The sequence below is a fragment of the Schistocerca gregaria genome, chromosome 5 (genome assembly GCF_023897955.1).
Source record: "Schistocerca gregaria isolate iqSchGreg1 chromosome 5, iqSchGreg1.2, whole genome shotgun sequence".
Taxonomy (NCBI): Eukaryota; Metazoa; Arthropoda; class Insecta; order Orthoptera; family Acrididae; genus Schistocerca; species Schistocerca gregaria.
The window spans coordinates 456,683,436-456,707,102 of NC_064924.1; the positions used below are offsets into that span (position 1 = coordinate 456,683,436).

General features: G+C 40.8%; 1 protein-coding gene across 3 annotated transcripts in view; it reads right to left on the reverse strand.

Moving 5' to 3' along the window:
• LOC126272214 (protein O-mannosyltransferase 1) overlaps window positions 1-23,667 on the reverse strand; it is a 147,086-nt gene that overhangs the window by 98,538 nt on the left and 24,881 nt on the right. For all 3 annotated transcript variants that reach the window (XM_049974913.1, XM_049974911.1, XM_049974914.1), the window contains 2 exons: window positions 14,935-15,111; window positions 1,209-1,383 (listed from right to left, as the gene is read on the reverse strand). In XM_049974913.1, the coding sequence (XP_049830870.1) occupies window positions 1,209-1,383; window positions 14,935-15,111 (352 nt within the window). The remainder of the gene's footprint in view (window positions 1-1,208; window positions 1,384-14,934; window positions 15,112-23,667) is intronic.

A 23,667-nucleotide genomic window follows, 5' to 3' on the forward strand; every position in this document is an offset into this window, starting at 1 on the left:
ATAAGTGATCTTGAAGGTAACTGACGTTCATCCTATTTAACGAAAATGATGCAGTGTGTCACATTAAGAAGACCGAAGAATGTAAATCATGACACTGCACCTTCAGAAAAGAGAATAATCACTAAAGTTGTACCATGGGAAATGAAATTGGGTCCACTGTTCTTCTTGTTATATAGACATGATCCATCATCGTACATCAAAGAAGCAGAAAGAGTTATCTTTGCTGACAAAATACTGTAATCGAGCTTAATGGTAAAACATCGAACACTTGAAAATGTACATGAAACTTTCCTGAAAATTGATAACTTATTCTTTGCATACCGACTGTCACAGGATTTAAATAAAACACAATAAACTCAATTCTGTACTGCATGCCTGACCACACCAATAGAAAAAATGCACGATAATAAATAAGACAATGTTCTAAATTCTTTGGCGTTTATATTCATAAGGACCTGAACCAGAAGTCACATTTTGCAGATTTTCTAAAACATTTCAGTTCCGCAACTTTTACATTATGGATAACGTCAGATTTTGGAGATGAAAATATCAAAAAGTTAATTTACCTTTCCTATTTACATCCTCTAATGTCCTCTGGCATAAATTTTTCAGATAATTCACAATTGAGTAAATAAGTATTTGCACAAAACCATGTAATAAGAATCATTTGCGCGTTCATTACAGAGGCTCTTGGAGACAAGTCTTAACCTACATTCGTAAAGTGGAAACAACAACTTTGTTGTATACTCAGAACCATGCCTTTAATCAATCACATCACGAATAGCTGAAAGAGCACTGCAAGTATAAGCATAACATTAGAAAGAGAGATTATTTACAATCTCCATCTTCAGCCATAATATGATGCAGAAAGGACAAGTATATTAAGTGTGAAAAATAAATAAATAAATAAAAAGTCTAACCTCCTTCCTGGTGAGGTATATAATTCAGCAAGTAATAAAATTAATTTCAATCAGAAACTGAAGTTCTACCTGCTTGACAACTACTCCAACTCCATCGAAGAGTTTCTGAATGTGTAACAATATGGATTATGGTGTGGTTTGGTTTTTAGAAGAGGAAGGGGGGTAGTGAGAAATAGGGGAGGGAGAGAGAGAGAGAGAGAGAGAGAGAGAGAGATTGAAGCATGAAAAGTCACAATTACAATCCATCAAACATGCGAATAACTGGAGGAGGTATCATGAGGTACTTACCACAAGGCACATGTGAGAGAGACAGAACCCATAATAAGCCACAACCACCATTGCACACAGTAAGGGGCTGTGCTGTAGTGTCGAAACTTCAGAATACAGAGAAGCCCAAACAAAGCAAACAGCAATAGCATTGATTCCATCAGGATAAACCTTGACTGTGTCAGTAAGGCATTGTCTGTAAACAAAAATAAACAAACTCAAAATTGTTCAAGATAGATGAAATAGTTGTATTTTGTTAAATGAATTGAAGAAGCATGACATGAAGCTTTACAGGCTATAAGGCATTCAGATAAAGGTTCCTTCTACTGGAGATAAGAAACAGGAAAGAAAGAATGAGCGGCTAGAAATGTCATGAAGGAAGAGACTGTCTGAAATCTGACTGCTGTTGAAACAATGGTGAAGCCGTGTTAGGCACAGTTTAGGCAACAGTGGATTTAAGTCAGCTTTCAAGACAAATGCGAGCCTTGGAAGAAAAAATTCCAGACAAGAATTTCAATCAGGTGCAAAAGATGATTTACTGTCCAAACTACACCTACTTCTGGGACCACAAGAAGAGCCTTTCACATAATGGGACTTTAAAAACTAATTGATCTGATGGAAAAAAGAAAAATCTTCACTATGGAAAATAATGAGACAAAGTGAAGCCTCTGCCTTGACTAAAGGTTTCACTGGTCTGGAAATGATTCTCTGCCAAAACATTTAGTGAAGCTTTTGCCCCACAAATAAAATGAAGCTTGCAGTGAGATACAATTTCACAGTGACAAAATAATTAAACTTGTACATAATAGATATCAGCTATCTGCCTGAAGAATAATTAAACTCTCTGTAAGTTGGAATGGGAATAAATACTGTGTGATCCAAGCTTACAGTCCATAAACACAGTGAGCTACATTACACATAGCTGACTTCCTGAATGAGAACAACATGTGGGCTCTGAAAAGTCTAACCATGGGTGAGAAATTCATTCACTGGAGTATGGCTGGATATCTTTTTGTAATGGGTACAATATTTTTACCAAACAACCATGATTCCATTGTGCAGTGTGCAGGAGAACTGAGTGCTAATGGGAGAGCATGCCGATTTTATCTATATATCACCTTCCACTTGCCTCCCAAGCTGGGTCTATATCTGTCCAGTCCACAGTTCATGACCTGGAGCATGTCCAGTGCTCAGTGTGAGATTACACATACATAGGTTAATCCAATGGGCTGCTAATTCATTGGTGTTCTGCCTGCATCAGAAACCTGTTCAAAGCTGTAACTGCTTGTTTCTTTTTACCTACTAATTAATCCAAATGTCTGTTCAGACTTTGCAAAGCTTGTAGCTGCAGTCAAAGTTTATTACCCTATAACTAATTTCAATCTCAAGAACTTATTTTATATCACAGTTCCAATAGTGCAATGTCTATGCCAGAATGCTTTATCGTTGCATGTTTGTTTTGGTGCAGTAGTCAGGTCCACTGCTGGTGTTTGTGCCAGTGATATTCAATTGTGGTACTGTCTATCCTATACACCATACACCCAATTTTTCAAAACAATGAAGCCATGTATGGAAGAAATGCAGTGATTTTGGCCTTCTCTGGTTTCTCTTCCATTTCTCAATTTTGTACAGTTTATATTGGGTGTAGTGTCATCAGCACATATGTTGCTCTGTGTAACAGTTTGTATCAAAAAACAGTCTTCGAGTGTTCCAGTTATGTCGTGAGACTTTTTAGGTCAGAGGATAAAAGCTTTGTGAATCAAGGTTTGAAGCATCTGACTCCTCTGTGCCATGTGGTGGCAGCTGTTGGCACCAAAATACAAGCCAGTATGCATCTTTTCCCAGCATATGCTGTGCCCCAGAGTGCCATTTCTTTTCCTTCCTAGTAAGTCATCTCGTCACTCCGATTTCCATAGTGAAATTGACATTAAATGTACAGAACTGAGATACACAAGAAATATCTCTGCATTTTTTTTCTACATGTGGACATATAAAATATTCTCCATTCCCATAATCCTCCTTGCCTCCACCTTCGATAGCTCCCTCCACCACACTGGTCTCCATCCTTCCACAACTACCCATTTTCACTCATCATACACCTGCACCCTCTTCCCCACAATCTCTCCTTCCTGTGCTTTATCATCACCCTTCCCGACCCACTCCTTGTCACTGTTATTCTCATCATGCAATACACAAAATCAATGGTGTTGCTGCCAATGTCGCATTTTCATCCCATACCCCTACTGCCTCTCCCTCCCATATTCCCATCACATAAACCTGCTACCTCCTAGCCACCAATATCAGTCACCCTTCCCCAACCCTCCCTACCACTTCCACTGCTTCTCCTCTCACAGAAAATGTGTGAGTGTATGTACTCTAGTTTGAAAAAGAATTCATCCAAAAGCTAGCAAAGTTTTCAGTTTTGTTTCTGCCTGTCGACAATGCAATGTGGCTATTATCCAGTGAATGTTACCTTTATTCCTAATTTATTTGTATCTACTTTCCATTACCATTCAAACTTTTAGTTCTGAAAGCTAGGATTACTGTTTGTGAGGATATAGAATTCTGTGTAATAAAATTTGGGGATTTCCCCTTATAAGAAGTACAATGCATTCTGTACCCACGTCCTCTTATAAAGAGGAGTTCCAGGAGGAATGGTCAATATTCAGAAAGATGGGTGGAATGATCATATGAAGAAAAAAAGTGAAGTAGACATGGACTCTAAAATACATACCTGAGCTATGAGCAGTTCTTTACCTCAAATCTCTTCTATTGCAAAGCCCCAGATTTTGGGAGGTGTAGTATGGACCAAAATATGAAAAAAATTTCTACAAACATGGGCTCAAAAATGCCTACCTTGAAGCTGTGAGCACTTGTTCAGTGGAAGAGATGTGTGTCACAGAAGCAAACATGAACAAGTGCTCATACCTCCTAATTTAAGGCTCATGTTTACTGGACATTTTTTTCTCGTTTTAGTCCATACTACCACCACTCAAAACATGGAAAGTAGAGAATTTGCAGTGAAAGGGATTTGTTTCACAGTACTGAAGATGGAGAACTGCTCATAGCTCTTAAGTTATGGATTTTAGGTCCCATATTTACTAGATTTTTTGCTTCAAATGATCCTTTGTATAATATTCCTGAATATTGGCAATTTCTCCTGTGACACACCATGTAAATGAGAAACCCTGCCTCCTGGGACACACCATGTAAATCAGAAACCCTGCAGTTTATTAACATTATGGCACACAGGTCATTGTTTTTCACACACTGTTATGTATTAGCACATATAGTTAGTTTGTGTTGGATTATCATCTGAGGTACTCCTTAGGCAGCATCCATAGTTTGAAGTTCGTTAGCAGATGCCTTCATGTTGGATCAAATACATCAAGGAACTCCCAACACCACTTGGATGCTGAATCTGAGTCTCAGAGAAGGAAACGTTGAAGGCCATCAACAAAATCAAGAAAACTTTCACAGAAAAACATGATGGTCATTGTCCGAGTATTACACGTTGCTCTGATACACCCACTGGGGCAGTACTTTGTATCAATTCAAGTAATTAATGTACACTGTTATCTTATCCTGTTGATAATTATTTAGAGTACACTGGAGAGAAGTAGGTAATAATAATAGTAATAATAATAAAGCTCAATCCCCAATTCTTTAGTTATTTTTATTAAAGTACAAATATTATACATTTTCCAGTTCTTTCTTATAATTTTTTTCTACCTCCCTCAGCTCCATAATCTTTTTCCAAACTTAAAATTCCCAAAATTAACGTTTGTACTGGATCTTTTCTATTACCGTTCATAAGACTGCAATTTTGCTTACCTCATGGCCTTATTTTTTAAAATTAACGAAGGTTAAAATAAAACATTGATGAGGGTAGTTACACATATGCATAGCATTGTAAGTATTTACTGGCAAGTGAGGAATGTAGGAAGACATTAACTGTATGTTACAGTGTTAAAGGATTTGTGTAGGAGGGAAATGTAAAAACATACCAGCTGATGTAAAGCACTGGTATAAGTGACACAAAAGCACTGAAAGCAGAGTTGTGTACACAGAAGCATGAAATTCAAGTAGTAACATGTACAGATAAAAGAAAGAACTATGAATGAATGAAGTTCAAAGGAGGCAGATAATATAAATGGAACACCTTGACATAGTGGTTGAAGGAAGTACAATTATTAGCCTTACTGGCCAAAATGAATTACTGACCAAAATGAATTAAAATATGGAGTTCCATTATACTCCCAGTATAACATTATTTTCTCTCTTCTAACAAACATCCACGTGGATAAGTATAAGAATGAGTCATATCACACCTTAAAAAATGACACATATGATCAACGAGCACTTGATTAATCTTAATAATGGTAATAAAAAACAAATAATTTTTTTTAATAATGTCTGAAAAGATAGATTGCTATCTACTGTAAAGATGAGACGTTAAAATCGCACACAGGCACAATTAAAAGACACTTACACAAAGCATTCGGCCACAGCTTCATCAGAAAAAGCGGAACACACACCTGACATTCGCACAAGCAAGCACATCTCATCTCAGAATTTGAAGTCACTTTGATTATTTTTCAAATGTGACTGTCTCAAGAAATATGTAAAGTTTTTTTTAAAAAAATTGCCACTACCAGTCATGTTTGTGACTGGTAGTGGCAATTTAAAAAAAGTTTACAAGCACATCTCAGACACACATGACTGCCAACTCCAACCAGAACAGAAAACGTTGGATGGAAGCAGCAATCTAGAGGGATTGGAGAAGGGATGGGTGTGTAACGGTGGAGGGAGGGAAGAGTGCTGTCTGGTGGAGTGTGCAGGGACTAGAATGCCAAAAGGTGCAGTCAGGAGGTTGTGGGGCAAGGAAGTGGGGAAAACGGACGAAAAAAGGAGAAGAGCAGGAAAAGATGGGCTGGTGCATTGGCAGAGAGTGGCAAATGAAGAGGGTGGGAGACAAGAATGAGGAGGAAGAGATAGGACACTGGGGATGGGAACTATAGTGCGAAGGGTGTGGAGACAGTGTGTTACTTTAGGTTGAGGCCAGGATAATTATGGAAGCAGAGAATGAGTTGTAAGGATAACTCCCATCTGTGCAGTTCAGAAAAGCTGGTGGTGGAGGAGGGGATCCAAGTGGCTCAGGTAGTGAAGTCGCTATTGAAATCAAGCATGTTATTTTCACCTGCATGTTGTGCCTATTTGTGTCTATTTTGCTCTTGGCTACAGTTTGGCAGTAGATGTTCATCCTATAGGACAGTGGTTGACAGTCATACCAATATAAAAAGCTGTGCAGTGATTGCAGAAAACCTGATAGATTACATGGCTGCTTTGACAGGTGGCCTGACCACTGATGGGGTAGGATAAACTTGTGTCAGGACTGGAATAAGAAGTGCTGCGTGGTTGCATTGGGCAGGTCTTGCACCTGGGTCTTTGACAGGGATATGATCACTCTGGCTAGGGGCTGTGGGGATGGACTAGAATGTTGGGGTGGTTGGATGGGCAATGGAACACCATTTTATGAGGGATGGGAAGGATCTCGGGTGAGATGTCCCTCATTTCAGGGCATGATGATAGGTAATCTGAGCCCTGGCCATGGACATGGTTCAGTTGTCCCTGTACGTGTGGTACTGGGTGACAAGGAGGGCACTCGTTTGTGGCTGGTTCTTGGGAGAGGTGGGAGGGTATGAAGTGTGAGGGAAAATGGCATTGGAGATCGGTTTGTGGACTAGGCCTAAGGGAAGGTGCCTTTCTGTGAAGGCTTTGGTGAGACTTTCAGCATATTGGTCAAGGGAGTTCTTGTCACTGCAGATATGCACTCCCCAGGTGGCCAGGCAGTGTGGGAGGGATTCCTTACTATGAAAGGGATGACAGCTGTCGAAATGTTGGTACTATTGTTGTTTGGTAGATTTAATGTGTGCAGAGTTGTAGATGATGTCATCAGAGAGGAAGTACTCAACATCTAGAGAAGTCACACACTTTGTTGGAGAGGACCAGGTTAAGGGGTGGGATAGAAGGTGTTCAGGTTGTGAAGGAATGAAGATAGGATGTCTTGGTTCTGAGTCTAGATCTCGAAGATATCATCAATGAACCTGAACAAGAACAGGGGTTCGGTATTTTGGGAGGCTAGGAAGGTCTCCTCTAGATGGCTCATATACAGGTTGGCAAAGGAAAGTGCTATGCATATGCCCATGACTATGCTGCAGATTTGTTCATATACTTTCCCATCAAAGGAGAAGTAATTGTGGGTTAGGATAGAGTTAGTAAGGTGTATGAGGAACGAGGTAGTGGGTTTGAAGTCTAAAGGACATTGGGAAAGGTAGTACAATAGAACATCAACAAAAGCAATGGAATGTAGTCGTATTAAGTCTGGTGATGCTGAGGGAATTAGATTAAGAAATGAGACACTTAAAGTAGTAAAGGAATTTTGCTATTTGAGGAGCAAAATAACTGATGATGGTCGAAGTAGAGAGAATATAAAATATAGACTGGCAATGGCATGGAAAGCATTTCTGAAGAAGAGAAATTTGTTAACATTGAGTATAGATTTAAGTGTCAGGAAGTCATTTCTGAAAGTATTCGTATGGAGTGTAGCCATGTATGGAAGTAAAACATGGACGATAGATATAGTTTGGACAAGAAGAGAATAGAAGCTTTCGAAATGTGGTGCTACAGAAGAATGCTGAAGATTAGATGGGTAGATCACATAACTAACGATGAGGTATTGAATAGAATTGGTGAGAAGAGGAGTTTGTGGCACAACTTGACAAGAAGAAGGGACCGGTTGGTAGGACATGTTCTGAGGCATCAAGGGATCACAAATTTAGCATTGGAGGGCAGCATGGAGGACAAAAATCATAGAGGGAGACCAAGAGATGAATACACTGAGCACATTCAGAAGGATGTAGGTTGCAATAAGTACTGGGAGATGAAGAAGCTTGCACAGGATAGAGTAGCATGGAGAGCTGCAACAAACCAGTCTCAGGACTGAAGACCACAACAACAACAACAACAACAACAACAACAACAACAACAGTTCAATAGCAGTCACCCATGGGAGTGATGGGTGTAGGTGTACAGGGAGGTGGTGACAATAATGACAAGTAGGGATCCAGGAGATAAAGGGGTTTGGATGGTGCAGAGAAGTTGAAGGAAGTGGTTGATATCTTTGATGTGGGAGGTTAGATATTGAGCAATTGGATGGAAGTGTTGGTCAATGAGGGTCGAAATTCTTTCAGTGAAAGCACAATAAGCAGTGAAAATGGGGCATCCAGGATTGTTAGGTTTATGGATTTTGAGAAGGATGCAGAAGATTTGTATGCAGGATGTCATAGGGTGCAGACTGAAATGGATTTAGGGGAGAGGTTCAGAGAAGGGCCTAAGGTTTTAGGCACGGATTGGAGATTGTGTCGGACATCTGGAATGGGATCACTCTTGTCTGTTGTCCAGCTCCTCTCACAACCATCACACCTATTTTGCCCATTTCTGTGTCATTCCCATTACCTTTACACCATTCCTGCCACATTGGACCCCTGATCTATCTTTCTGAACCAGTTCTTCACAGCATTCCTTTCTCTGACTAAAACACAATCCCACATCCAATTTCTTAAATGCTGCCTAAACCATGGAATCCCCCTGAACAGCCTAACCATAAAAACTCCTTCCTCTGGATCTCACTCTTTCTTTAACAGTAAAGTTCACCTTTCCAGATTCCACCAGTCCCTGGCCCTCACAAACCTGGTACTGCCAAAACACATCTCCATGGCACAGGCATTCCAAAACCACATCTGATCACTCTGCAAGATACTGCTACTTTGCAATCCCTGCTTCATACACCACATCTCTATAATTGAATTGCTTGCTCTGCAGAACCTGGAGGAGCATTCCAGACACCACCTCCAGAAGTTATCCAATATGCTGACATCCTACTGCCACCTCAGGGAACCACTATCCAACCCTGGGGTACACGGAAGGGGCCTCCTCAAAGAGAGCAACAAAGGGACAGATATGACACGAAATGCCATCATCAGCGATCGGGCGTACCCTGGGCAACACTGGGAGTAATTCCAGTGACAGATCCTTCCACCACCAGAACATTACACCAGATTATAAATCAAAAGGGCTTTTTTCAAAGCCAGCTGTTACAATAATCTCCATAAATATAGAAGTAATAACAGTAGACAAAGAATTATTACTATCCAATATGTGTAAGAAAGAACTGTGATCTCCTGCTCATCCAGGAAACTCATAGAGGTTCAAATGACAGAAGGCCGAGGATACATGGAATGACATTAATCACTGAGAGACCCAGCGAACAGTATGGCAGTGCAATATTTGCTAAACCAGACCTCAACATCTAGTCTGCAGACTTAACTGTAGATAATGACACAGAAATACTGACTGTAGCAACAGTAACATCAGTGTACAAACCACCAAACAATGTATTCCGTTTCAAAGAAACTGATAATTTCAATTTACAACCAGTGAAGTTGGTTATGGGAGATTTTAACTGTCACAGTGTATCATGGGGCTAAGGAGAAACAAACCAAAGTGGAGAAGACCTTGAAAACAGATTAGGAAATACAGCCTGAAGTTAATACATGATCCAAAGCTACCATACTCCTTCAGGAGTGGAAGGTGGGGCCATGGATATAACCCAGATAATATCTTTACAAGTGAAAACATTGCCCATCAAGTGAAGAAAGAAATGGGGGATCCAATTCCATGGACACAACACTGAGCAATTATTCGCACTATAGATGCAGTCATCAAACCCAGCTATACTCCCTTCAAGTGAAGATTTAACTTTAAATGAACACAATGGAATCAATTTACTGAAGAACTTGATTCCAAAATCTTTGAACTAGATCCTTCTCCAGAGAAATATGATAGCTTTTTAAAGCTGGTGAAAGCTGTCTCTTGTAGGTATATACGCCGCAGATGTAGAACAACTTACATACCAGGAATAGACAAAGATACAAAAACACTTATGAATAAATATGAACACCTTTTTGAAGATGATCAATTTGCTGAAGAAATAACGCAAATTGGTGAAGAACTTATACTAGACATATAAGCTACAAGGAAAGAAAAATGGTGCAATATTATGATGCAGCTCGATATGAAACAAAATAGTAGAAAGACATGGCAATTGCTGAAGAACCTTGGAAACAACCCAACAGCTATTCCCTCAGCCATCTCCCATACAACACCTAATCAGATAGCACATCAGTTACTGCTGAATGGCAAAGTTAACAAAAAATTGGTAACTCCAAACACCAGATTTACTGAGGAGAATAACTATATTGGCACACCATTCTCAATGGAAGAATTAGAAACAACAATATGCTCAATGAAGAACAATAAAGCTGGGGGTTAGATGACTTGAGGACGGAACAGATAAAAATGTTTGGACCAGCAACCAAGAAGCGGATTATAGATATGATGAACACCTGTGTCTCAAAATTGCAAAGCCCAAAGATCTGGAGAAAAACCAAAGTTGTGGACCTACTGAAACTGGGGTAACAGCCAACAGATGCCAAAAATTTCTGCCCCATATCATTCAAATGTCATCTATACAAAGTTTTAGAGAGAATGATCCTCAATTGAATCTCGGACCAAGTTGGTCAAACACTAATCAGAGAACAATCTGGGTTCCAGCCCGAGAGGTCGTGTTGTGGACAGATCTTGAACCTGACACGACACATAGAGGTTGGATAAAAGTTGCCTTTGCGGATCTTACTGCTACATATGACACCATTAATCACAGAAAAATGTTAACAAAGATCTATGCCATCGCAGTTTATAAGATGCCTGCTACAAAACAGACATTTCTTTGTTACTCTACAAAACAAGAGGAGCCTGTGGAGGGCACAGAGAAATGGTATCCCCCACGGAAGTGTGCTAGACCCTCGCTTTGTGCTTCTCCGCTGCTGAATATGCAGCACCTGTATGGCAGAACTCCAGCCATGCCAAACAGGTAAATATTGCCCTAAATGAAAAAGGACAAATTGTAACCAGCCGATAGCGGGCAACCTCTGCTGACAAAATCTACCACAACATGGGCGTAGTACCTACAGACATCCGAAGGCGAACAGCAGCTGAATTGCAAAGAAAGAAGCAGGAGACGGATCAGAGACACCCCCTGTTTGGATGCGAACATCAAACACCTAGACTCAAGTTGAGAAAAAGTTTCTCCGGACAGCGCAACCAATCCAGACATCACCTGCAGAGCATAGGATACAACTCTGGCATAGCTCATCATTAGAGAAATATTGGGACAACCTCAATGAAGAACTTGCTATAGGTCATCATTTCCCATACACGACATGGAAGGTACTTAATAGACTGAGAACTGGAGTAACTCAGTGTAAGGAGAACATGAAGAAATGAGGATACATCTCAGGCGACAAACTATGTGAGTGTGGTAAACCTCATGACCATCAGCACCTACTCAACTGCAGAAACTGTCGGAACCTGTGTCCATGGACAATCTGATTATCGCCAATGATTAGGCAGTCTGTGCAGCGGAATTCTGGGCAGCACATGAAACATAAATATGCACATATTCTCTGTAATACTTGTAATATATATGTATGACATGCTATGTATGATAAATTATATTTAATATGTTATGTTCTGGACACTTATAAATAAATAAATCCAACCCTTGTCCTACTCACAGTGTTCCTCCTCATCCATCCCTCATAGCACCTAAGACCTGCCAATGTGACCTTTTAAACTTAGCACATCCCCCAAAACTCCCTACCAACACTACACCAAATGCAGAGCCAAAACATTCCCATAACACAGTTGTTAACCTTCCCACCAAAACCCTCAGCTACATAGAAGTTTCAGTCCTATCCAATGGCCTCATCTTTAGCCCTACACTCAAATTTCACCATGCTGGACTTATTATAGACCTACTCTCATTCTCCTGATCCCTGCAATGGAAACACTTCTTTGCCACAAATCCCTCCAACTAAAATGAACCACTAAACCCTTCCCCTCCAGTTCACACCACCATCCAACCGCGATATCCCCCCCCCCCCCCCTCCTTCCAGCACATCTAAACATCCGCTGATCACCTTCTATGAATTCCTAGCTTCACCATCCTTACCCAGGTCTCTTCCTCAGAATGACAACCTATCCATGCAAGAAGTATAGCCATACACAAACTCAGAACAAATCCTAAGTTAATCATCCTACCCACAGACAAAGGTTCCACTGTTAGGAATTGCAGTGATTACCTGGCAAATGACCTCTGTCACTTATCCGACTCCTCCACCTATAAACTCTGCCAGAGTGATCCCATCCCAGAAATCCAACACAACCTCCAATCCATGTTTAAAGCCTTAGGCTCTTTTCAGAACCCCTCCCCTGAATCCATTTCCCTCCTGACCCCTTTGACACACTGCAAACCACCTTCCACATGCTTGCTAAAATCCACAAACCCAAAACTCCTGGACATCCCACTGAGCCTAGTTATATTGACCCACTAAAAGAATTTTGGCTCTCATTCACCAACACCTCCAACCAACTGCCCATATTCTAGCCCCCCATGTCAAAGATACCAACCATTTCCTTCAAAGGTTCTCCACCCCCCACCCCCCTTTACCTCCTGGATACCTACTCGTCACTGTTCACTGTTGCTGTTACCTCCCTGTACACCAACATCCCTTGTGCCCATGGTCTTACTGCTGCCCAATGTCCTTCAGACTTCAAACCCACTGCCTCATTCCTCATATACCTTACTAACTTCATCCTAAACCACAACTAGTTCTGCTTTGAAGGAAAAGTATATGATCAAATCTGTGGCATAGTCATGGGCACATGCATGGTACCCTCCTATGTCAACCGGTTTATGGGCCATCTAGCGGAGACCTTCCTTGCCTCCCAAAACACCTAGTCTGATTCAGGTTCATCAATGATACCTACAAGATCTGGACTCAGAACCAAGACATTCTATCTGCATTCCTTCACAACCTCAACACCTACTCTCCCATCTGCTTCACACTGTCCTCTTCAATCCAGTGTGCCACCTTCCTGGACGTTGATCACCTCTGCTCTGATGGTTCCACCCGCATCTCCATCAACATTAAATCCATATACCACCAAGAGCACATGCATTTCGACAGCTGTCATCCCTTTCATACTAAAAAAATGCCTCCCATACAGGCTGGCCACCTGGAGATTGCGTATCTGCAGTGACATAAACTCCCTTGCCCAGTATGTTAAAGTTCTCACCAAAGCCTTCACAGACAGGCACTATCCCCCTGGCCTAGTCCACAAACAGATCTCCCATGCCATTTTCCCTCACACCACCTACCCTCCCACCACTCCCAAGAACCAATCACAAAGGAGTGCCCCCTTTGTCACCCAATATCACTCGTACTGGGACAACTGAACCATGTCCATGGCCAGGGCTCTGATTACCTATCATCATGGCCTGAAATGAGGGACATCTTACCCGAGATCCTTCCCACCCCTCACAGTGGTGTCCTGTCAGCCACCCAACAACCACAACATCCTGCTCCATCCCTACAGCACTCCCAATAACAAGCCCTTGCCACAAAGATCATATACCTGTGAAACACCCAGGAAAAACACCTGTTCAATCAACCCACCCAGCATTTACTTTCCCAGTCCTGTCACCTATGAAAACAGCCACATAATCTACCAGCTCTGCTAAAATCATTTCAGGTGTCTTTATATTAGTATGACTACCAAGCAACTGTCCTACTGGATGAACGCACACTGCCAAACTGCAGCCAAGAGCAAAGTAGACGACTTTGTGACACAACACGCAGCTGAACAATACACTTGATTTCAATGGCTACTTCACTTGCCGAGCCACCGGGATCCTACCCTCCACCACCAGCTTTTCTGAAATGCACAGATAGATGGAAGTTATCCTTAACACACATTCTCCACTTCTGTAATTATTTTGGGCTCAACCTAAAATAACATGCTGTTCCCGCACCCTCCACCCAACAGTTTACATCCCCAGTGTCCTATCACTTCCTCCTCTTTCTTGTCTCGCACCCTATTTGCTTGCCGACATCTGCCAATGGACCAACCCACATTTTCCCAGCCCCCCCCCCCTTTTTCGCTACATTTTCCCCACCTTCCTGCCCGACAATCTCCTGATGCTGCACTTGTTGGGATTCTAGTCCCTGCACACTGCAACAAACAGCACTCTTCTCTCCCTCCACCCTTACACTGCCATCCCTTCCCCAATCCCACAGGATTGTTGAATTCTGGCCCAAGCTGCCGGAGCTGGCAGGCATGTGTGCATGAGGTGTGCTTGCTTATGTGAATGAATGGTGTGTGTTCCTCTTTTTCTGATGAAGGCTGTGGTCAAAAGCTTCATGTAAGTGTATTTTAATTGTGCCTGTCTGCAATTTAACATAACATCTTTACAGCAAGTAGCAATCTATCTTTGCCTGTACTGTTCATATTCCTACCAGGAGATTCCACTGTTTAAATAAAAAAAAATTTAAGGCAACTCAGATAACAATGATAATTGTGATTCTTATGAAAATAAGGACATTTTCTCATGTTGACATTGAGCTATTCCATTTCATTTAAGCTGTCTTCATAATACGCAATTAAATTCTGCACTACACATATTACTTTTTAGAAAGGTGAAGCCAACAAGAATCATTTGAAAGCTACATAATATTTACTGCATAACTATATTACTACGTTAAATGTTGTTTCACCAACTTACCACACAACAGCAAAAAGCCAGCTAATGCTGCAGTCCAATGAGACACACCCATTTCAATCATCAGGTGGTACACAACAGGCATGAGGAGACTGCCACACAATGCAGGTACAAATCTCAGTGCAAATAAAGGTACTGAATCTTCATATTCTCGCCCAATACGATCAAACTTAAAGTTTCCTAATGGAAGAGAAATAACATCCATCGATTTAAACCATTCATGATTAAAAATTACAATATTAAATCAATATTTCTTAGTACACAAGTCCTGCTTCTTCATACAAGGAAATTCTGTATGAGCTGCTATCACAGATTTCACACAGCTAGTCTGGAGCGAATGAATTAGCAGATCTGGTGGCTACATTTATTTTGTCTTTGTATAAGTATGTTAACAAAACATTATGGCAGGATGTAAATAATATAGGAGTTAAGGTAAGAGCTAATTGAATAGTAGAGGTGTTAGTCATCCACCCACCTACCCACACACGAAAATTTACAGCCACAGTGGGTATTCAGGCACAAAGTAGTTGTACTGGTGAGTGTGTGTGTGTGTGTCAAGGATAGAAACTTATTTATCTATTCTGCAGAGCCATTGTCCATATATCACCGGATTTCTTGGCTCCTTATTTTCTTGGTTTAAATAATTAAAACTGCACAGTTATTTATTTTTTCATGTTTAGCACAAGGCTTTTTGAGATTTTTTCTCATTTTCAAGTGCATTTGATTACGTGAATATTTTTGGTGATGTTTGCACGTGTGATTTTCTGCTTCTCTTGTGTATTATTGACGTTACACGGTTTGTGCCTCTACTGTTGTACAGAATATCACACTTACCACTGTGTGTTTTAGTAATTAAAACAGGCTACATTTCTAAAACAAATAATGGAGGCGCAATACCTTACAACCTCAAAAAGACACCAGAGGGGCAGGAAATCACACATGCAAACATCACCAAAAATATTTGTGTACGGAAATGTATTTGAAAACCAGAATAAATACTTGAAACACATAGTACTAAACATGAAAAACTAAATAATTGATGCTTTTTTCATTGTTTAAATCATGAATGACACAGTTGTAGGCTTTCCTGAAACATAAAATATGATGAATTAAATTAAGTTATACTTTCCTGTTAAAATTATAACTATGCTCATATATTTTGACTGCTTCTTTATATAGTTGTGGATCACACACACACACACACACACACAAACTACTATCTCTAGCTGCCGAGGTCAGATTGAACACAGAAAAGAAGAGAAAGACAAGGACAGACCCTGAGTATAGTAGGGTTAGAAAACAATAATGAAGGAAGACAGCACTAGGTTGTGAGATGGAAGAAAAGCCTTTAGGCAAAATCAATAAATCAAAAATCCAGGATGGAATAATGACAATATTATGAAAGCATAGACTACTACTCACCATGCAGCGGATATGCTGAGTTACAGACAGAAACAACAAAAAGACTACTAAACACGCAAGCTTTTGGCCAGAAGATCTTCTTATGAAATAGACAACATGCACACACACATTCATGAGACACAGCTCAAACACACATGACCACTGTTGCTGACTGCTGAGGCCACTCTAGCCTCAGCAGCCGGAGACAGCAGTAATGTGTGTGTGAGCTGTTTTGGTGTGAATGTGTGTGCTTATGTTGTCAATGTCAGAAAAAGGCCTTCTGGCCAAAAGCTTACATGTTTAGCAGTCTTTTTACTGTGCCTATCTGCAACTCAATACCTCTGCTTTATGGTGAGTAGCAATCAATCCTTTTTGTAATACTGTCGCGGATAACAAGTTGTCACAATAGACAAAATTTTGGTTTTGGAAAAATTCACTTCAAGTGTAAATAAAATTTAACTACAATGACAAACTTCTGTCCATGACTATATATAGAAAAGCAATCAAAATATATCCCGGTAAGCATAGTGATAATTTTAACAGAAAAGAAGAAGCCACAAAACTCAATGACATATGGAGAGTGTCTCTGCAGAATCGATAAATACATTTTTATCCTTGACAGGTGACAATCAACAGTTAAGCTTTGTCTCTGACAAAGATTATCACTGCTTATATATGGACATTTGATCATGCCTACTTACACAGTATTTATGTCACTCTTGGACTTCCAACTTGTCACTTGGCAAGACTTATCATTGCCAAGAGCACCTCCGAAGATGTTCAGTTAGGCTGTGGACGAATTGTCAGGAACTGAAAAGTCTCTTCAACCATGGCCACACAGCCCAGACGACTCATCAGTGCATCATGAAAGCCTTCATTGTATGACTAAAATTATATTTCAACATTATTTTTCATTGTGCCTGTCTGTGACTCAGTGCCTTCTCTATATGGTTAGTGGCTATCTATCCTTCCCATATTGTAGGTATGCAATCCTGATCTTTCTAAATCCGAGATTAACATAAAAAATCTCCTGGCTAAAATGAATTTGCCGTAAGACATTGATCACATGGTTCTTTGCAAGACTTTCTAGCAACAAACTTTTTTAAAGTATTATACAGTTGTAGTAGGTGTGAGATACAGCTCAATGTAAAGTTGACAATAATAAATGTTTACAAAGTGTGACCAATAAGAAACAGGAATTTAACTACAATGACAAACTTCTGTCCATGACTATATATAGAAAAGCAATCAAAATATATCCCGGTAAGCATAGTGATAATTTTAACAGAAAAGAAGAAGCCACAAAACTCAATGACATATGGACAGTGTCTTTTGAAACATTTTTAACTTGTTGGTACACATGTTCCTGATGTACACCACTGGCCATTAAAACTGCTACACCAAGAAGAAATGCAGATGATAAACGGGTATTCATTGGACTATATTATACTAGAACTGACATGTGATTACATTTACATGCAATGTGGGTGCACAGATCCTGAGGAATCAGTACCCAGAACAACCACCTCTGGTCTTAATAACGGCCTTGATACACCTGGGCATTGAGTCAAACAGAGCTTGGATGGCGTGTACAGGTACAGCTGCCCATGCAGCTTCAACACGATACCACAGTTCATCCAGAGTAGTGACTGGCGTATTGTGACGAGCCAGTTGCTCGGCCACCACTGACCAGATGTTTTCAATTGGTGAGAGATCTGGAGAATGTGCTGGCCAGGGCAGCAGTCTAACATTTAACGTATCCAGAAAGGACCGTACAGGACCTTCAACATGTGGTCATGCATTATCCTGCTGAAATGTAGGGTTTCGCAAAGATCAAATGAAGGGTAGAGCCACAGGTCGTAACACATCTGAAATGTAACATCCACTGTTCAAAGTGCCGTCACTGCGAACAAGAGGTGACCGAGACGTGTAACCAATGGCATCCCATAACACCACATCGGGTGATACGCCAGGAAGTCGCTGAACACGGATACGACCATCATGATGCTGTAAACAGAACCTGGATTCATCCGAAAAAATGACAGTTTGCCATTCATGTACCCAGGTTCGTCATTGAGTACACCATCGCAGGCGCTCCTGTCTGTTATGTAGCGTCAAGGGTAACCACAGCCACGGTCTCTGAGCTGATAGTCCATGCTGCTGCAAGCGTCGTAAAACTGTTCGTGCAGATGGTTGTTGTCTTGCAAACGTCCCCATCTGTTGACTCAGGGATTGAGACGTGGCTGCACGATGCGTTACAGCCATGCGGATAACATGCCTGTCATCTCGAGTGCTAGTGATACGAGGCCATTGGAATCCAGTATGGCGTTCCGTATTACCCTCCTGAACCCACCGATTCCATATTCTGCTAACAGTCATTGGATCTCAACCAACACGAGCAGCAATACGACCTTTATCAAAGTCGGAAACGTGATGGTACGCATTTCTCCTCCTTACACAAGGCATCACAACAACGTTTCACCAGGCAACGCCAGTCAACTGCTGTTTGTGTATGAGAAATCGGTTGGAAACTTTCCTCATGTCAGCATGTTGCAGGTGAAAAGCTAATCATTTGCATATCACAGCATCTTCTTCCTTCGGTTAAATTTCTTGTCTGTAGCACATCATCTTCATGGTGTAGCAATTTTAATGGCCAGTAGTGTATATTCGCATTTTCAGCTCTTTTCAATAATTATTTTACTGCTGACAGTCAAAACGGTTATACATGTTTTGGAGTGCTTGGCAAATTTTTACTTGCGAAAAACAAGGAGCCAAGAATATGCATTACATTCTGCTTTAAACAATGAAATAAAGTGCAGCACCGCATTCAAAATGATAGCTTTGGAATTTCACAAATCTACTATGTGTAAGACAAGAGTTCATAAGTGGTATAAACATTTCAAATAGAACCAAGAAGACACTGAAGATGATGTCCGCCCTGGATACCGTAGCACATCAGTTATTGACGACAATGTGGAAGTAGTATGAAAATGGTTCTGGAAAACTGTTGGATCACCATCAAAGAGGTTGCTATGATGTCGACATATCTTTTGGCTCATGCCAAGCAATGTGATTGGATGTTTTGGGCATGAAACCTGTAGCAGCAAAGTTCATTCTGAAACTGTTCAATTTTGACCAAAAACAACAATGCACAGACATTGATCAGGAATTGCTGAACGAAGGTGTCAATGGTCTAGAATGTCTAACCAAAGTTATAACAGTTGACAAAACAAGGGTATACAGGTATGACGTCCAAAAAGTCCCATCCCAAGAAGAGACAAGACAAAAAAAAAAAAATTTGACAAGTTCAATCACATATGAAGGTTCTTCTCAATATTTTTTTTTTATTACAATGCATGTTGAGTTCCTGTCTTGTGATAGTATTGTCAACAAGGAATACTACCTTGAAGTAATGCATCATTCACGTAAAGCTATCCGAAGAAAAAGACCAGAATTGTGGCAAAACCACTCGTCGAAATTGCATCATGATAATGCATCCGCTCACTTCTCAATGTTTGTTCATAATGTTTTGGCAAAAAAAATAAAGAAACCATTATGTTGTCTCAGCCAGCATATTCACCGGACAAGGCCGCTGAGATCTTTCCATTCCTGAGGCTGAAGAGAACCATAAAACGATGACGTTTTGCCACCAAGCAAGAGAAAAAAACAGAATCACTGTAGGAGTTTCAAAATTGCTTCCAAGATTGGGAAAAGTGGTGGCACACATGTATTACATCTGAGGGGGATTACTTCAAAGAGGACGAAGTAGACATTGATGAATAGATGAAGTTACTTTTTGAGCCTTTCACATGTGACATTCCAAGTGACATATAGAGACATAACTATGATAACTACATGGATTCAGCATTTCTAGACTTCAAACTTTTTTGATTCAGTACTATAATGAGGTCTATCCAAAGAAAATAAATTCATGATACCTAAAACAGATTTGCACTGTATCAAAAATACTTGAAAAGAACAGTGCACGCTATTTTGGGTGGAGAGTTATCTACAGAAAAATATGTAATATCTGGTGTTATTCACAGAAGTTCAACAGGACCATTTCTGGTCATGCTATACATTAATTAATTGGTGGATAATATTAGTTACATGCTCAGACCTTTCACATATTATGCAGCTTTCTATGTAGATGTCACACATGATAAGAAATTTAGTAAAATTCTGTTACAGCTTGACAAAATATAAGTTTGGTACAAAGAATGGCAATAATATCTTAATGCAGAGAAATGTTATGTTGTGCACTTCAGGTAAAAAAAAAAGTAGCAGACTTTCAATAGATGATTAATAAACACAATTGGAGTCAGTGACAGGCAGAAGTAAAATCTGTTGAGACATTAAAATCACATACACACAGTTGTAGGGTTTTTTTTAACGGGGGACTTGGGTGCTTCAAAAATCTTTGGCGAACTATACTACAATACTACTCTAGCATGTAAAATTCATACCAGACCTGATCAATTAGAGGAAACTGTGTGTACTGAATTCATCAATGACCACAGCCTTTTTTTGAACTGGTGAGAGGGATACTGTCGCCAAATGCTGAAAAATATCGACAGCCGGACACTTTAAGGAGGGCACCCAACATCTCACGCAAACCAGCTTAAACATTACAAAGACAAGATTTCCGGTTGGAAATCGTGAATGTTCTGTCAATGAAAGTTGAATGCCACAGAAATCATAAAGTAAAACTAGCATAACCCTCCCCTGGCCTCAACCTTCGCTAGTCCCTGTCCTCCACACATCATCCACTTCCCTGCTCCCATTACAGCACTATACATACCTTCTATCCCACCAACACTCTTATTAGCCTTTTCTCCTTCTCTACTCCCCTCCACCTCCACCAGTCTCTCCCCCTGCATAGCCTACTGACACTGCACCTAGTACCCTGTACCCACCATATTCCTGCATACTCCCAGAGCCCGCTCAGCCACTTCCCCCATTCATATCTTGCTAGCCCTCCCCATCTCCACTGTATGCCGCTTCCCTTACCCCCACCTACCAGACAAGCAGATTGCTGCGCACATCTGACAGTCCCAGTCAGGTTAAAGCACACGGAGACAGTGGCTACACCTGTATGTAAGATGTGCTTATGTGAATATGTGTGTGTGTTTTTCTAGTTTAGAAGAAGGGTTTTGTCAAAAAGCTTAACATTTTAGCCATTGTTTTTGTTGTGCTTGTTTATGACTCAATGCCTCCTCTACGTAGTGAGGAGTAATCTATCCTTTCCACATCACTGAGGATAAAATCAGGCTGATCACAATGAGACTCGTAGCCTGTCAATCTTCCCCACACCATATCCAAAAAATAGTCTTTGGTTTATCTATGAAGTGTAGTGTAGATTTCTTGAAAGAATGTCACAACAACTCACCACATACAAAAGACAGTGAGTCACAGACAGGCACAACAAAGACTGCTGCACACTTTAGCTTTCGGCCACAAGACCTCCTTCTGAAGCAGAAAAAACATACATATTCACATGAGCACAGCTCAAATACACATGATTAATGTCACTGGGTGTTGAAGCTGGACTGAGTTGTAAGTGCACATGATGGGAGCAGTGGTGAGGGTAAGGAGGCACAGAGCAGGAAGGGGTGGGGTGAGGGAATGTGTAGTGCAGCTTGTAGGAGCACGTAGGGACATGGTGGGGACAGGGTAGAGCTACTGGATGCAGTCAGTAGGCTTGGGGTGCGGGGCAAGTGGGGGAGAAGAGAAGTATTGAAGGGGAAACAGACTACTGGGTGCATTGGTGAACTGGAGGGCTATGATGTGTTGGAGTAAGTGGAGGCCAGGGACTAGCAAAGGTCGAGATCATGAGATTTACAGGAACGTAGGTTATATTGCAGGGACACTTCCCATCTGCACAATTCGGAAAAGCTGCTGTTGATAGGAAGGGGCCAGACTGCACAGGCTGTGAAGCAATCAACGAAGTGAAGCACACTGTGTTGGACAGCATGTTCAGCAACTGGGTGGTCCAGCTGTCTCTTGGCAACAGTTTGTCAGTGGCTCTTCATGTGGACAGACAGCTTGCTACTTGTCATGTGCAGGTAGAATGCAGCACAGTGATTGCAAATTAATTTGTAGATTACATGACTGCTTCACATGTAGCCTTGCCTTTGACGGGATACGAGATGCCTGTGACTGAACTGGAGAAGGTGGTGGTGGGAGGATGTATGGAATAGGTCTTGCATCTTGATATGAGCCAGGAGAAATGGGGCTGGCGGCAGTGGTGGATAAAGGATGGACAAGGATATTGTGTCGATTTGGTGAGCGGCAAAATACCATTGTGGGAGGGATGGGAAGGGAGTGAGTAGCATATTCATCATTTCAGCGCATGATGGGAGGTAGTTATTGTTATTCCATACTGGAAAGTCTATTGTTTGATCTCGAAAGATTTTAAATTAGACTACTTACAGTGCAGCCAAAATAAAACTGGTGTGAAAATTGTAGACCACACACCAAACTTAAAATCGTACAACAACTTTACAACATACTAATGAAGATTTTCTGATGTATAATGCAATTTTTGTGAATCACACGCTACAACAGGCTGAACCAAGCCTCCTCCATAAAATTCAGAAACAGAGACTTTAAATGTCCCAACAGCACTTCATTCAGATACCAGCAGCAGAAATGAACATGGGGCTTATTGGTGTGCGGGCTTTATCTACACACAAAAGAAAATTTGCACACATACAAATGCAGGTCCTGTTCTTATAATGCTCTGACAAGCCAATGTTTTAATTACCTACTGCATGGCTAACGTGTTGGGATTATGTCTAACTTGGAGCAAAGTGATAAGCTTTTAACTGGTAGAGACAGATGGTATTTGTAACTAAAAAATGATCTTATTTGGCAATTCTGAAAGGTCTACAAAATATCCACCTACAGCTACCACAACCTTTTCATTGTTCTTGCTTTGAAAGCTGCAGACTTCGCCCACTGACAATGTACAATTAATCCACGATGGTGGGCTGAAAAGCAATGTCTCTGAATTTTTTATGTGAAACCTCATAAAGCTTTTTACATAAAATAAACATTATTAACATTCCACATTTTCATTCTTCTTGTTTACATATTTGCTTCCCTCTGTCACTAGAGTGTTCTCGATTGTACTATGTAAGATGGCAGAGTGTGATATAACTATGGTAGTGTGTGAAAAACAGAATGCTGTAACCTAGTTTCAAATTAAAAGACTTCGTCCACACATAGAGCACACTCTTCTTCAGCATGACATTGCCAGACTCTACACAGGTGCTGCAATACCTGCAACAATCTGACCCCTTGGGTTCACTATGATCATTCTCCATATAGTCC